Here is a 16,555-nt window from a genome sequence, read left to right as displayed (position 1 = left end):
GAACAGAGGATGGATGGAGGGAGGGAACGAGGGAGGAAAATAGATGTATGTGTGGAGGAGTAGGTCGATAGGCTATTATCATCAGCATACATTAAGAAAATTGTATGGAAATGACCTGAACCACTCCACCTCTTGAGAGGTGAAAAGATGGAAGGGGGGGTGGAGAGAAAAAGAGAGAGAAGGAGGGAATGAGGAAGAGAAAAACGTCAGTGATTGATTTAAGTGAGGGAGGCTGACGGAGGATATGAGCCAGAAAAGACAGTAGGGAAAAACATAAAAACTTGCTCATCATTACTTTTGTGTGCACATAACAAGTAAAACTGTAGTAGAAGTGGGTAAATTGCGAAACATACATTATATATTAAATTGGATTCAAATTGGATTGTGTGCAAATGTTATTCAAACTATCATCAACTATGTGTGTGTGTGTGCATGCGTGACTAATGATGTGAACTGACTGAGTGAGCCTCTCTCTACTCAAATTGTTCTCCAACTACACTCACACTATATAAAATATTCAATCATTACTCAGATCTGCACACAATTATGTAAATGTAAAGAAGGCATGTGCCTACTGTATGTGAGCCTTGTATATGCCAGCTGTTGTTTGGTTCTCTGTTGTAGTATCCTCTAAAAGAAACGTAAAGAATGCATTTTTGCTGTTGTCCAGGTACAAACAAGTAGCTGCCGAACAGAGTAAACATGTAAAATTCACTGTAACCACAAAGTAGCCTTGACATTATTAATATGGTTTGAGGATGTCAGTGCATGGCAGCTGATATAGGCAGCAGCGTGCAGTCTCCTGAACACAAGCTTTTTCTTTTTCTAAATTGGAAGCCTTTTAAAGTCAGGGAAATCTTTTACTTATTTTTGTAATGTATGGCAGTTGCTCTACCTTGTCCTCAAGGTATAATTTAGAAAAATGAAAGAGAAATTAACTGCATAAATTTGGTACTTTATCCTTTCTCCTGTAATTTATCCTTGATGTAAATCAAAAATAGATTGGCCCAGAAGAAAATCCCTGCATGCCATGTAATTAGATCAGTCTAATTAATAGAACACGTTTTTCATGCTTTTGGTCAACAGGTAGAAAAGTTGGAGTAATAGACTAAACTAACCCACTGCACCATAAGGTTCATGGCATGATGTGTAAATTGCAGCAGGTTTTTCTGTCATGATGGATGCGGTTAACATCTAAAGTCTTTGGGTACAATTATGTCATACTGTGGTCTCCAATAAAGCATATAATATACATCAACATCTGTGATCACTCTATATTATTGTTCACATGACGGATATCATTAGCCCACTGCACTCCGTCACAATAGGTTTAGACAGGACTGATTGATGTGTAATTGGCTTGTGTGTACTGAAGTTGATTAATGAGGCAATTGTGCAAACTTTATTCAGCTCAGTTCTTTCTAACATCCCACATAAATGAACTATATTAGCCTTTATTTTAGGCCTTCACTGTTCAGACTGCTGAATGTCAGATATTGGTACTGTACATGAGAGAAAGAGGTTTAGGACATACACGCAAAGTAAAAAATGGAACTTGTATGTGTAATGTTATATCATTATTCTTTGGTGTGCTGGTATTTTGAATCATACCCTCTTGACATGTACTGAACCATTACTTACCATCCCTGGTTTTGACAACATAATCAAACATCTCTGCCAAATGAGTCAAGTCAAAGTGCAGTGGTACTCAAGGGGTAGCTTGAATATTAGCATAATTAACAGCAGCTTTCTTGTACAGTATGACAGACTGCCATAGAAACTCATTTCATTAAGATATAAAAGCCGATGTCCAAAGTGTTCAAGGAGTTTGCAGTTCGAGGATCAAATCACAAGACGTGTGTTGTTCATGCCGATGTAAAGATGAAGGTAAATTCCAGAAAATATTCTTGATGATAAATACCAACTTAGACAGATTGGTTGGTAGTTCTTTACCTACCTTTTATTTTACCTATGTGAGTAACTTGATTTGATGTGTTCAACTTTATGCATTTTTGCACCCGAAGACACCATATTTATAGAAGTCCCTTGGCTGACATTAGGAATTATTAACATCAGCAAGTGTAATTTTGGGCTTTTTTTTAATTATTTTTTTTAATTGATAGTGACAGCTGAAGATAGACAGAAAAGGGGGGCAGAGAGAAGGGATGACACGCAGCAAAGCTCTATCAATAGAGCTAACCGGGCACCCCAGCAAGTGTAATTGGTTCAACAGCAGAAATATAAGTGAGGATATTTTACTGAAATCACAAAGGGCAGACGGATGTTTAATCAAAGACAAAGGGCGCTATGTGCCATGCTGAATTTTATCAGCATAAAGACATACACACACATAAAGACATCAGAAGTTTGCCAGGAAAAAACAATCAATGGGGTCAATATTCTTTGATGTCGCAGCTCGTTTTTACAGGTATTGACTGCAACAATGGAAACTTCATAATAAATGGTATTTTCCCAAATGCATTAGCCACAGTATGTCTCTGTATGTGTATGTATGTGTGTGAGTGCAGAAACCAAAGATGCTAAGCTAGCTATCAGTGTGTCTGACAGCTCTTGACCCTGAGTCGCGGTCCCCAGCCAAGAGATGCTGACTGAGGCACTGGTGGGTCAAAGACTGTGTGGAACACCCCTGTGTGTGTGTAAGTCTGACAGAGTTTAAACGGCCACATCAACTGTCTTAACTGAGTGATGAGGTCACGACAGCCCTGTCACAGCTGTCTGTAAAGAAAGGTACATGACCTGTCACAGTGACAAGTTTAACTGTAAAGATCTGTATGAAGAGAGCTGGATGAGTGGAGTGTGTCTCTGTGTATGTGAAAGTGAGGGAGAGACTAAAGAGAGAGAGATAAAACAATCAAGCACACGTTCGTTTTAGGTTTCAATCTCAGGGCAATCTCACATGAAACAATTCTACTGAAATCCAACAAACAAATGTTTGTGGAGCTTTTTCATTATCTTTCTAACATGACACCTATCTTAGAGTTATTCTTTCCTCGAATAAAACTTGAAAAACAGAGCAACTTTCACTAAAGGGGGGCAATAACTGTGTCAAGCATCTAAAGATTGTACTTGGAAAGACTTTAATTAGCTCTGCAACAATCATTGTTGATGATTGTGAGGAACGTTTTTTTCAGAGTAAATTACATTACATATTCAAAATTTGCTTTTTTCTGTTGCTTCTGAATAAAACAAGGTGACTACCAAGATTTTCTGACAGCAAAATAAAACTCATTATGTTCCTCTAACAGGGAGGTTTATCAATCTTTGTATCTATCCCTATTGATTATTATCTGTTTTGCAATTCTATCCACTTAAAATTCAGTTGTGGAGGAAGTACTCCGTTTATTAAAAAGTACTAATACCACACTGTAAAAAAACTCTGTTAGAAGTAAAAGTCCTGCATTGAGTAGTAAATTTGGTGCTGTTTCCAGTAACCAGTGTTCATTCAGCCTGGCTCAGCTCCACCCACGCTCCACATCTTTGCCCATTTTTGGATGAGCCAGGAGCCGGGGAATCATGACTGCCAAGATTGCGACCACACTGAGCTTTACAGTGGCTCTTCAGCAACATATGGGTGATGCCATGGAGACTATGTCCATATTTTATTATACAGTCTATGGTTTTCACTTAAAGTAGCTTTCTAGTAGGAATGCACATTGAATCGAAATATTATCCAAATCGCAATATGGCCAAGTGTAATATCCAAATCGCAGGAGCTGCAATTTTTGATCAAGCTAAAATGTGTGACAAAACAGCTATTATAATGAAGTACTATAGTGCTACAGAGATGCCCTGGCCTACAAAATCTTATTCCCCAGATATAAGAAAAGATTTTAATATTTTTTTTCTGTGAAAATTTAATTTGTGATGTAAAAATGATTATTTAATAATTCTAAATGTTTGATGCAACATTGTTTATATGTAACATGGCCAGATACATGTGTATTGTTCTTGTCTGTGTAATATGTGACCATAATCTGTTGCACTAACTGTGGCGACTAGCAAAGTAGGAGGGGTGTTTTCTACTGTCTGCGTCCTCTTTGTCATTGTACTACTTGGACAACCTTATTGAGCCAGACAAGAGTAATCATATCTGCTAGATCTGCCATTAATTTGCCCTGTGGCCTGTAAAGAGTGGAACCTAACCCTCTGTAACATCCATCCATCCTTATGTTCCTCCTCTGTGAAGCCTCTCCATCCTATTACAGATATATCACAGACCAAATTTGTTCTTTTTTAAAGTAAATGTGTTAAATTGCTCTCAGTCATTATTATTACATTTACAGTTGCAAATATGCCAACAATCGTCTTACTGTGACTGACAGTCTACTTCCCTTCACTATTTCACTTCAGCTCTCCCTCTCTCCCCATCTCCCTCCCTCCCTCTATTAGCCCTGACACTGTCAGCCCTCTCCTCCCTCACTCCATCCTCTCTCTAATAAGTCTGGCATTCTCAGCATCACCCTCCCTCCTCTCTTCTTCCCATCCCTCCCTACTGTCTCCATCCTGCTATCCTTCCCTCTAATATGGTTGACATTCGCTACCCTGTCCTCTCTCCATCTCTCCTGGCTGATTCAAGCTTAAGTGCTGCCTGGAGGGCCCATTCGTGGGTAGCAGAATTATAGAGCTGAAGGCCAAGGCCACAGGTTAAGTGCACTCTGAACATAGGAAAAGTGACAAGAGGGCCAAGTTCTACCAATGTGCACAAGGAGGAAGACAGACTGCAGTTGACAACAGTAAGACACATCAGGTAATGATCTAAGACAAATGGAGACAAACAAAGAAGACCAACCTCTTTTTAAGTATCATAACTGTTTATATGGTGAGCATCTTAATCACCTAGGCCTCCAGGATGCCCAAATATATTTAACTTTATGGTGGAAAATGTGAAACCAGACAGGCTGCACTAACCATAGGTGGGTATGTGCCTTAAAACACAACACAAATAATAAAAACACGGTGCACTGGGAGCAATGCTTTTCACACAATGTATTGTACATTCTTGCATTGAAATCAAGTGTATCCCCAGTAGTATCACGCTCGACTAACTGACAAACTTGTACGGTGTCTGCAAACGAAACATCAGCCACTTTGCTTCAAATGAATGCCACAACAGCTCTGTCATGTTTGCTCTCAGGCAGAAATAGTGCAAATGTTAATTTATGTATAATTATATATTTTAAATGAAGATTGTAAATAAAGTTGATACATTTCAATTATGTTTTGAAAGGTTAAATGTACCAAAGTGCAGGAAGTAAAGCTAAGCTGGGTAATATAGTGATATTCTGCTGTTACAGTTCAGTGGCATATTATTCTGAACTGTGAAATGCCCATATTGTAGCTAATATACTAAAGCCCATATATTGGTAAAAAATCTGACAATAATATATAGGAAAATATTTACTCTTTTATATAAGAATCCCTTAAATTTGGTAACCAAAGATTGTGGGGGAGCCACAGTAGCTCACGTGGGAGAGCACGGGCCACATGTACAAAAGCATAATAAACAAGATGTGATGAATGTATGACCTTGCATTACATGCATTATAAGTGCAAGTGCAGTGGGGCCTTTCTATAGCTAGCGGCCTATATGGACTGAAGCAGCAGCCATAGTTAGTAAAATAATAGTGACTATTCGTTTGAATGCTACCATGTATGTTTTTACATCCGTGTATGTTGTTTCTGCATCATATTCATTGGTGTACAAGCTTTCATAAGCTTTTCCTTTAAGCATTCTAGTGCTTGCGTGCTGAGTGCAGTAATACTCACACACAAGCAAGCACATACTGTAAGGTACATAAAAAACGCTGAACTATAGGTCAACGCCTGCTGGCTCTGCAACAGCGAGGCAACATGAGCTAAACACCCACAAAGCATCACTGGACCGGGATGATGTGGGTGTATTGATTTTTATGTGGGAGTGGGGCAGAGGGGTGGAGCTAAAACTGGAAATGCAGTAGATGACAGATACCCATTGAGTGATGTCTAAATGGGCATGTGGGGGTGGAGTGGATGTAATGGGGCAGGGTGGTGGTGTATATACAGCTGAACTGAGCAAGTATAAAAAAAAAAACAGAGTGGGAGGGAGGGAGGTGAAGGGTGGGGCTGGTGTCACAGCAGCCACACCTCACCATGGAAACAGTTGCTTGGTGATACAGCGAGGTTGGCCGATAGGGACGCGGATCTCTGCATTTTATATTATCACTTCTCACCTGGTGGTGTTCGATTAATATAGTTGTGTGTGTGTGCGGAAGGAGGACACCATTTCAAAGTGAGTGTGTCATAGATATTATGAAGAACAGATCCTTCAGGAGTTTGTGTGACATTATCAATGAAAAACATTTTCTTTACAGCTGCAGCAACACTCCGAGGCTCTGGGAAAATGTGAAACAGAATTTGGGAACATTTATCTCAAACCTTAGTTTCACAGCACAGACATGTTCAGTGAGCCGTAACCTCTTGGATACACAGTTCTGCAGATCTGATCTCGCTCGTACGAGGTGTGAAAACTAAAAAGACCCTGTCACATTTTTGTTAGGCTGTTATTATACTTGCTAAATTGCCTGTCATATTTAGATGTCAGCGCTTTAAACATACCGTGAAACAGTATGAATTAATAACTTTCTGTACAGTATACCTAAGTTTGCAAAGAGCTACAGAATCCCTATGTCTCGACATCATTTCACATACACACTCACCTGGCAGAAGACAGGTTTGTAGGTTTCAGAGAAGAGCTGGGTCAGTTCTTCAGAGTCACAGAGGTCCAGCGGCAGCCGGTTCACACACAGACACTTGGAGTGCAGGTTCTCCTCTTGGCTCAGCTGGTTGACGTCCATCCACTGCACCATCAATGAGCGATCACCCTGCGCAATAATAGAGTGTGATACAGAATCTGATTTTTAAAACCCTAAACTGGCTCCACACTCCTATGCTAGACAAGTACCCTCCGCATAAACTCTGCATTTATTAAAAAATAAATATTTGTAAATATGGATTTACTTGATATTGTATATTCACCCTCTTGGCTCTAAAGTGCTGTTTTGAGAGTGTGTCAGCTCTCGAGCTGCCCTTCCATCTACAGTTTTTGTTTCCCCACTCGAGCTGATCACAAAGGCAAGGTCAGACAAAATGTTGTATAATCTAAAGTAAACTTATTTTGGTTCATTAAAATTAGATGTGGAGTTTTTTGTTTAGCATTTCTTCCCAGAGACATTGATTATGTTTACACTGCAATTTTATATTTCATACTCAGGAGATAAACTGAAACTAAACTCGACCAGCCGAACCTGTATGTTTTATAACTGAATTAAATCAGGCCAGCTGGTCGCAATTGTATTTTGATTTAATACATAAAAAGATATAAATATGTGTCCTGCTTTGTGTTGCCCTTTTGTCCAATTCAGTATAACCAAATCCTTTGTTCCATTCAGGTAATTAAAAATAAAATAGAACCAATTTAGGTCAAATTTAGGTTTAGCCCAGGTTTGACCCTGCATACTACATGCATCTTTTGTACGGATGCTATACTCATTAAAAAAGGGTTTAAAAAAACAGAAGCCCTTTGATAAACATCTCTCTATCTTATAGATCAATAACAACATTAAATAATAAAACTTTATCATATAATTTGATTATTGATTACTTTAACTCTTCTAACGTACCATCGGTCGGCCCAGCAGCTCAGAACGGGCCCGTGAAGCAGAGTCCTTCTTCATGTATTCAACAAACCCATATCCTTTGGAGTGACCGGTCAGCTCGCTGTACACCAGGAAGGAGCGCTCGATATTTCCATAGGCGCGTACCAGTTCCTCAAACTGCTGGGCGGTGAAGGTGTGGGGCAGGTTGGTGAGGCAGAGCAGGGAGTCGGTGGGCTGCAGGGTGACGTTGATCAAGCGTCCCCGGACAGTGCTGTGATGGAGGGAGCGGATGGCATCCTGAGCCTGGTCCCCGTTCAGCAAAGTCACAAAGGCTGGAGGAGGGGACATTATGGAGACAGCGACGAGAGGAAAAGACGGACAGACACAAAAACACAAAGAAAGAGATACACATAAATGGACGGAGACGTGTGAGAGACAAACACAAACATACATTTAAAGCGAACACTCAAAAACAGGCAGAAAGCAGTCCGTGGATAATGGAGAGGAGGACACACAGTCAGAAAACATGCAAAAAACAAGTCACATGAAAAGCAAAGAAAATAAAGACAGGCCGAATGTGGCAAAGTGACAAAAAATAAAAGAGAAAATTTGGGCATGAACAACCAAAATGACAGACAGACAGTCATAAAGACAGACAGACAGATACACAGAGAGAAAGACAACACATTAGCTAGGAAGCCAAAAGGAAGCCACTATGTAGGGGGAATCCACTGTGACACACACACACATACACACCGTATCTCATTTAAAACATGACGTGTGTGTGTGTGTGTGTGTGTGTGTGTGTGTGTGTGTAGGTGTGTAGTGTAGTGAAGTATGTTCTGCAAGTTATTGTTACTGTTATTCTCTATACAAGGTTACAATCCAGAGAAGCCTCAGTAAGACTTTACAATCTTTCTTGTGATATCTAGCTCAGTGATTTAAAAAAAATAACACCACAATGTGTAAAAGCCCATTAATAATCAAATGTAACTTCCAAGTAGATAATACTTTGTGACATCCCGTGAAAACAACTATGACTTCTGACCAGAGAAACAAATACATTAAAGTATATTATATTGTAATTCATTCCCATACATGCTGCTCAGAGTAAACTCAGTCCACGGCTCAGTGCCAGAGTCTCTTCCTCTCCTCTTGTGCCGTGTGCAGTCAGTTAGTAGGTGTGCCGTGCAGAGCATGTTTGACCTTCTCTCTCACTCTTTCTTACCGGATCTTTGGATTAAGACAATCCTATATCTTGTAAATATGTAAATAGTTTGTTTGACCTTCTGTCTCACTTTTCTCTAGAGTGTTTTCTTTAGAGTGTTTCTATTACCTTATATGTAAATTGTTTGTTTGAGTTTGTAAATATTTAAATGGTTAGTTTGAGCCTTTGTATATTTCTTTTACTTTGCTAGTTTTTTTGTTTTGCCTCAAATATACAATGTCCCTGTAGTGAGTTTGTGATTATTTGGCTAAACAATAATAATGTTAAGTGCAGTGATACATTTATCAATCAGAAATAAATAAAAACAAATGACTTAAAAAATAATGAAAACTGATTGTGGCCAACCACCTAGGGTGATTTAAATTTTATATTCTGATCATTTACATCAGCAGGCATTGCTGAAAAAGAGCATGTATTCAATTGCAAATAAAAAAAGAACTACAGCACCAACTGGCACCAAAAGCATGAACAGAATTAATTTGAATTGTACACATAAAACTATGCTACCATAGTAAACAAACAAACAAACAAATATACAAATAAAATGCTATTTGATATGAAGAAACAACTTCTGAGGTCCAATGTAACCATAAAAATAAAACAAAGTGCATTACTGATTCCTGGTACAATACCATAGAACAAGGTTGTCTAATCAAAGGGAAACAGGAAAGACTGGCTGTGTGATTTTTGGAGAGATCCATTAAAAGGCATTTTGAACAACTAAAGACAGCTGTGCCTTGCACTATGAGCTTTTGCCCTGCAGGAAAATATCACCGTGCCTCAGGACAATGCTGCCCCTGCAGTCATGCACCTGTATGAGAACACAAGCCAATGACTTTTATCAAAGCTCTAACCTCACCTGCTGTTATCCTGACCCTGAAGTCATGCACACATTGGTCTTGAAATAGTGTCTTCAGTGTATTTCAACACACATGTAATACTGAGATTATGCTGGTTATTGTTGTGAGTTTCAATCTACTGTAATTACTTCCTCCGTGCATCCACTATCTACTCTGTCATCAGTAGGGCTGCCCAATCTAGTCAAAATAGTATATGTATTATCATATTAAATATAATAGTATATTTATCCAAATACCTTGACATAATAAACAGCATACTGAAATAATCTGATGACGTTTCAAAATAGCTGTTTTTCAAATTTTTTTTTACCAAAATCATTAGTAACATGAAAGGCAGAGGCATTTTCTGAGTATTTTTACATATTAGTATCCTAATGTATCCCATTTTGGCATTCCCATAATGGTGCTCTATGTTTGAAGTCAAAGTGAAAGCCTGACAACTGGCAGCCTAGATGATAAGCGGAGTATCACTTGTAGCTCTTGTCTTCCATTACTGGTGACAAGATAGAGAAGCATAATCTGTTAAAATTCAGCATCATTCAGATAGCCAAAAAGCTTCACCCACAAATACTGAGAGAACTCTGTCTGTACTATCTGTATTTAAATGATACACACTGCAGTGGATATTCTATAGTTTTCCATAATGAGGTGGAAATTAACACATATTGCCAACTTCAAAAGGATATGTGATGGGTATAAAATGATTGTATGGGTCATTGTGAACATGTTAATGTTATGTTATTCCTTGTAACTGAAGTAAAGGTACAAGGTAAACTATACCCAAATTGTCACCCCTGGTGTGTTTTGTCTTTGGACCTCTAAAAAGGGCCCCCACCCTCGGGCCTCTGGCACCATTTTAAGCATTAATCAATGTAAAAAAAAATTGCACATTTGTTTGCTCCGATGTGGGCGAAATTAAGTATTTCCAAATAACAGGTCATTTACAGCCTATACTCCTCAATCTGCATAAATGCATGTGTTGCAATGTGTACATGTTGACATGACAACAGCTGCTAGAAACAGCAAGACAGAAAAGAAAATTAAAGTAAGGACATGAGATGATTTATACTCTTTGGCAACTGTTCCAGGCCTTAAATCACCACAAACACCTTAAAAAAAATTCAACGACAAAAGTTAACCTCACATAATGCCAAGTTCCATGTCTGACCCTGAGTGTACGACAAATAGCCAGGCCCCACAGGAAATGGAAAGTTGAATGCTGGAGTTTGGGTTCCAGGCCAATAAATCACTGAGTGATTGTTTGTTAAATTATTCAAATAAAAACATTGGCAGCTGGTGTCTCTGCCACTCATCAGAGGGAGCAAAGCAGCCAACAAAAAACAAAAAAACAAAGTGATTTTTGGTGCTAAAAAATGGTGCTTCAATCATATGCAGCGTAGACTATGATTACTCAGTTGAGGCTGGTTATATCTATGCAGCTTCCATTTTAAGACAACAGGTTCAGCGGCTTCACAACCTGAAAGCACAGTAAAAAGGTTTCAAAACATCAATAGAAACCTCTCTAACCACCCCTGAGTCATAATCCACTTTTTCATCGGTATTGCGTGTGTTCGGTGTGCTCCAAACAATCCTCCCTTTACCATAGCGTCATTTGCCATTTCAAACTGAGGTTCAGGGCTAAGATAAGGCAAAAGCTTCTTTTTGTATTGTATTTAGCTCTGTTGTGGAGAAAGTGTTTTGGAGCAAAACGAACACACACATCAGTGAAGTGGATTATGCTGCAGGAGTGATTTGAGCGATGTTTTTGGGCCGTGAGAGAAATCCATGGGAATCTACCATTCTCCACAGGAGAAAGCTACTAACTTGTACAGCTATCTTTCAACCCTAAAATTGGTAAATATTTGATTCTCAGAAGATATATTTTTGGTATCATATTCCTTTAAGACTACAGTCCAGCTGCTAAAGTACTGGGCAGGCGTTTTAGCATTATACAGAGATGTCAAACCTGGATGTCCTACATGTAACAGTCAGGTTTAACATCAACTCAAACAAGTACAAAACGTTAATTTGCCATTTTTATGGCATTGTGGAAAAACTGATAACTTTTTTCATATATTTAAAATATATGCAAAAGTTCAAAACATAAATTGTAAAAATATTCAATTTACAATGATATAAAACAAAAGAAAAAAACATGGAATATTTAGTCTTTTTCCTCAATAACGGACTTCAATCATTAATCAAAATTGTCACTTGTATTTCAACAAAAACTAAAACTAAACTAAAAAAAAAACTAATCAAAAAATAATTTAAGCATTAAATGCAGGTAGCAGTTATTGTTAATCTTGACATCGCCTCAATGCTGACGGCAGTTTCCTTTCAACTCTGCTGTAGGCCGTCAAATCAATATGTATTAACAGTGAAACATATGCGGAGCAGACAGGAGATCTGGAGGTGGCTTAAAAACATCTGTAATGCAGGGCGCCCACACTGACCTGCACATAAACACCACCTCTTTCATCCTACATCAAAGCTACAGTAGGTAACTACATACCAATCCCTCAAAATAGAGACAGGCAGACACAATGTCCATATTCTTTGGTTAAAAAATACCCAGACAACAAAGCAAGAGTAGAAACTGCTCCTCTGTATGTGCAGGCATCTGTGACTCAGTGTATGTGGAGATCAGGTAGGGGCTGGAGTGTTGGATGGAAAATATTAGCCAAAAAATGTTGAAATGAGCAACAATTGGGACATCTGCTTCACAGGCGTTTCAATTTTCACAGAGAACATCAATGTAGGCAGATCTAATACAAGGTCAGGATCGGGCTAACACATAGAAAATCTATCACCACCTTTCTGTAGCTCTGTGTCTTCAGCCTGCCTGTATTTGTCTTTCTCCCCCTACTGCATCTGTATCTTTATTGATCTCTCTGTATTGTCTTTTTGTGAGTTTTCTTCCCACCATACTCCTCTCTGACTACTGTATTTCTTCATATCTATTGGATTTATGCCATCTGTCCTTTGGTCTCTATCACTACTTCTCTCCCAGTTTTTCTATCTCCATTTCCATGTGCCTCTGTCTGTCTTCAGATACCGCCTCCACCCAAATCAATTACCTCAAAGCCCATCTAATACTCTTACACATACACACACTCACACAGACACTCACACACACTCTGTAATGGATCTCTTACACTAAGCTGAGAGCCTAATCTGGTTTTAACCCGCTAAGTATGCTACCTAACATTAGGCATTACGAGGAGATGGAGAGAATATGGTTTGGGTTTTATGCTAAAGCTCTCTCTCTCTCTTTCTATTGCCTCTAATGACATAGTGCAGCCCAACAAGCGGGGGCTGACGTCAAATCCTGCTCAATACTTTCTCCAGCAGTGAAAGGGAGAACTCTAAGACTCTTAAATAGCTTACAGAATAATCTTATAATTCACAGCCTGGCAATCATTGAGTGGGCTACCAAGTGAACTTTGTCAAAAAAAAAAAAAGAAAACATGAAAAAAAAAAAAGAAATGCACAAAAGCGCCAACATCTTAATTATGGGTCTTCGCTTCTGAACATGTCGATTATTCCCCATGTTCCTATGAGGAGTGTGTAGGGGCAGAGGAAAAGAAAAGAAATCTTCCATTGAAATCACCTCGAAGGCTGCAATTCTGCTGCCACGTTCCCTGTTGAAGGAGCTAATTAAAAACAGGGGAGTTACGAATGATGCGGCGGACCCCTGAAACTCGGGGGGCTGGTCCTCATGCTGTGTGAAAGGTGGTCCTGCTGTTTCATCTCGGCCCCGAGGCCTAGATGAAAGTCTCAGGTGGAGAGAGGAGTCTCCCAGAAATAAACAACTGACGGGCTGACGGGGGAAAAGGCTCCAGAATCCAAAGCTTAATCCACATGTCGTCATCTTATGATCGCTTTATTAATGTCTTTAAAAATGCTTGGTAACCCTCTAAATTTCAGACTGATAACTAGAAAAATTGCATGTAATTATGGTAAGTATAATACAACTGAAGAGCATTTTCCCCACCGACATTTAGATAATCAACAAACCATTCCACCACTTTAGTCCAGACTGAAATCTCTCAACATATTGAATGGTTTTAAGGGTGTAATTTTCACTGGATACTCACAGCATGTAAGCTTTACGAGCAGTAACGAATGATTTGTGGTAATTCTTTCCTTTCAGACAGCAAACTGCCCTACCCTTTTAGTGGAGGTTGTTTGGGACTGTGTGCAGCGTGTCCCCCAACTCCTCGGCATATTCAGGTAAAAAAAAAAATAAATCCTTCAGCTATTTTCATTTACAGATAATAAGACATTAGAACTGATCATGAATCAAAGATAATGCAGTAAAAGACAGTGCTCTTTTGTAAAGGGTTCCTATTAAGGAAATTAAAGGTGATTATTGGGTTAGTGCAGGAAATGTATGTTTTTTTTAAGACTAATATTATTATGAAAAGCATGTTAAGCTATTTAATCATAATTCACTATTTTCTGGATGATAAAAATATATATATAAATGAAGAAAATAACATTCATATTACTCGTTTTAACAAATTTGGTACATACATGAACATTCCCCACCAGAGTAACTGTAATAACCTTAATGACTTTTCCTTTAGCCCAATACTTGGACCAGCAAAACTAATGACATTCCCATCAGTCTCAGCTATACTTTGTTTTAGTGCTAATTAGCAAATAGTAGCATGCTAACAGGCTAATGCCACACTCATATCATATATCGAAGTTATTGTAATTATGAGTTTCCAACTTGTAAATAGTGTTCGCACCAAGCTGTAACAACTACTGGGAAATCTTTGTGGGAGTCTAAATATATGCAACTTGGCACTTTGTAATACAAAAGTGCCTGAAAACCAAGAAAAACAGAGACGTCTCACATCAGAGAAAATTTGTCATTCCATGTAATTAAACCCAAATTAAAAAAGGATATGATAGAGTATTATTTATCAAACACTAATCTTGAGCTGTCAGTTAACATAGGAATCTTTCCCATTATCATCCATGACGTGAACACGGAATAAGCTATGATAGTAAACATGGTAAACATTATAACTGCTAAATATCATCACGTTACAGTAACATTGACTTTGTAGGCATGTTAGCATATTGACATTAGCATTTTGTGTGACTGTGGTTTTAATATATTCAATTTGCTGACTATTTCTTCTGATATTCAGTAAAATAGTTAATAGTTATTGTGCATGTTGGCTCACTGGGAAGGCGCTGCTGCACTAAATGGAACAGAACCTTAATTAGTATCATTGGTAACACCTGTGTTAACCACACTTTCGAAATGGCTGCTTCGAAAAAGGTCTATTAGATTATGTCTCCACAGCCTCTTAAAAACCATTTGTAGTGTGTGAATCTATTGGACAATAAAAATCGAATAACACAATACAAAGAAGATACCTTTACTTTAGACAAAAAAAACTCTTGGTTGTGAACTGAAAAGTGTCAAAAAAAAATAAATCTTTGAGAGGATCACAGCTTTGATTCGAAGGGCCATGCAAACATTTGCATTTGTCTGAACATATTTATAAAAGACATAAAGCTGTGGAATGTCTACAAATATACAAAACACAAACTTTTATGATGCAGCTATGATTGTGCCTTTTAGTTCTGTATAAACCTTCATTCTCCTTTGCATCTCTGTAGCTTTATATTCCTCCCTGCCACTCTCTGCTACAATATCTACATGAGTAAACAGTTCAGAGGAGCTCAGTCAGATCAGTCCTCTCCTCTCTCTCCCTCTCCCCAGCGGTCCTCTCATCCTCAGAGCCCTTTGTCTTCTAACACGTCAGCCCTCCCACACTCTCTTCTCCATCATCACCACCTCCCTCTTGATTCTGTCCTCTCTCTCCTCTCTCACCGTTCCCATCCATCAACCCCCACCTCCAGCCTGCAGGCACTTCCATGGCAGTTCTGGAGGGGACATTAGGGTTTAAATATTTGTTGGTAGATTTAATGTAATTTAATTTAATTTAATTAATTTAGATTTAATTATTATGAAAGATATGTTTGGCTCAAAAGCAATGCATGTAGCACTTTGAATTATGTCAGTAAATCATTGCCAAATTTATTTTAATACACAGCGTAATACATGGTTGCAGTTTTCAGTTTTCTATTTTCATAACTTGTCTGTGTTTTGTTTTGAGTTTGACTTGTCTTGGTTACTGTTCTCGCCTTTTATAATCAATAATCCTGTTGGCCTTTTGTTTGTTGATTTGGTTTACTTCCCAGCACTGGTGACTGCTCCTGCGACAGACTGGAGAGACTGTTTTGGTGACATCCAGCTGTCGATTTTTCATGAAAATGTAAAATTCCCACCCACTGTCATTTAAAAGAGTAGATAATACTTATTTTCCATAGTGTAGATGCAGTAGTAATGTAGATGTATAGATAGCAGTAAATCCTATACACTGGACACTCTTGACTCAATCTCAAAACTGCTCGAGCTTGGACATGTCTTGCACTTGACTGAAGCAGTCTCTTCAGCGTTGGTATTAAAAAAATAAATAAATAAAGCCTTTTTATTTTACACTACTGTATGGCACTGTGTTGGGTTCAGAAGATCAGAAGAAAAGAGCCCCGCTCTTCCAGCATAAATTAAACTAAGGTCCTCTGCTAAGACTGCTAAACACTTGTTCACATATTTAACTCTATTCATTCACATAACACACAGCACTAATAGAGATGTTCCGATACCATTTTTTCCCTCCCGATACCGATTCCGATACTTGTGCTGTGGGTATCGGCCGATACCGAGTACCGATCCGATACCAGTATGTTATAAAAAAAAATATCATACTACGCCTGCATGA

General features: G+C 38.6%; 1 protein-coding gene across 1 annotated transcript in view; it reads right to left on the bottom strand.

Annotated features, from left to right (window-relative positions):
• raver2 (ribonucleoprotein, PTB-binding 2) overlaps positions 1-16,555 on the bottom strand; it is a 68,658-nt gene that overhangs the window by 23,445 nt on the left and 28,658 nt on the right. The window contains exons 3-4 of the mRNA XM_035653590.1: positions 7,680-7,987; positions 6,717-6,881 (exon numbers count right to left, since the gene is read on the bottom strand). Coding sequence (XP_035509483.1) covers positions 6,717-6,881; positions 7,680-7,987 — 473 coding nt within the window. The remainder of the gene's footprint in view (positions 1-6,716; positions 6,882-7,679; positions 7,988-16,555) is intronic.

The sequence above is a fragment of the Morone saxatilis genome, unplaced genomic scaffold (assembly GCF_004916995.1).
Source record: "Morone saxatilis isolate NCDOM2014 unplaced genomic scaffold, NCSU_SB_2.0 Contig12, whole genome shotgun sequence".
NCBI classification, from domain to species: domain Eukaryota; kingdom Metazoa; phylum Chordata; class Actinopteri; family Moronidae; genus Morone; species Morone saxatilis.
Note: the sequence above shows the minus strand (reverse complement) of the source record. Positions and strands in the feature narration are given on the sequence as shown.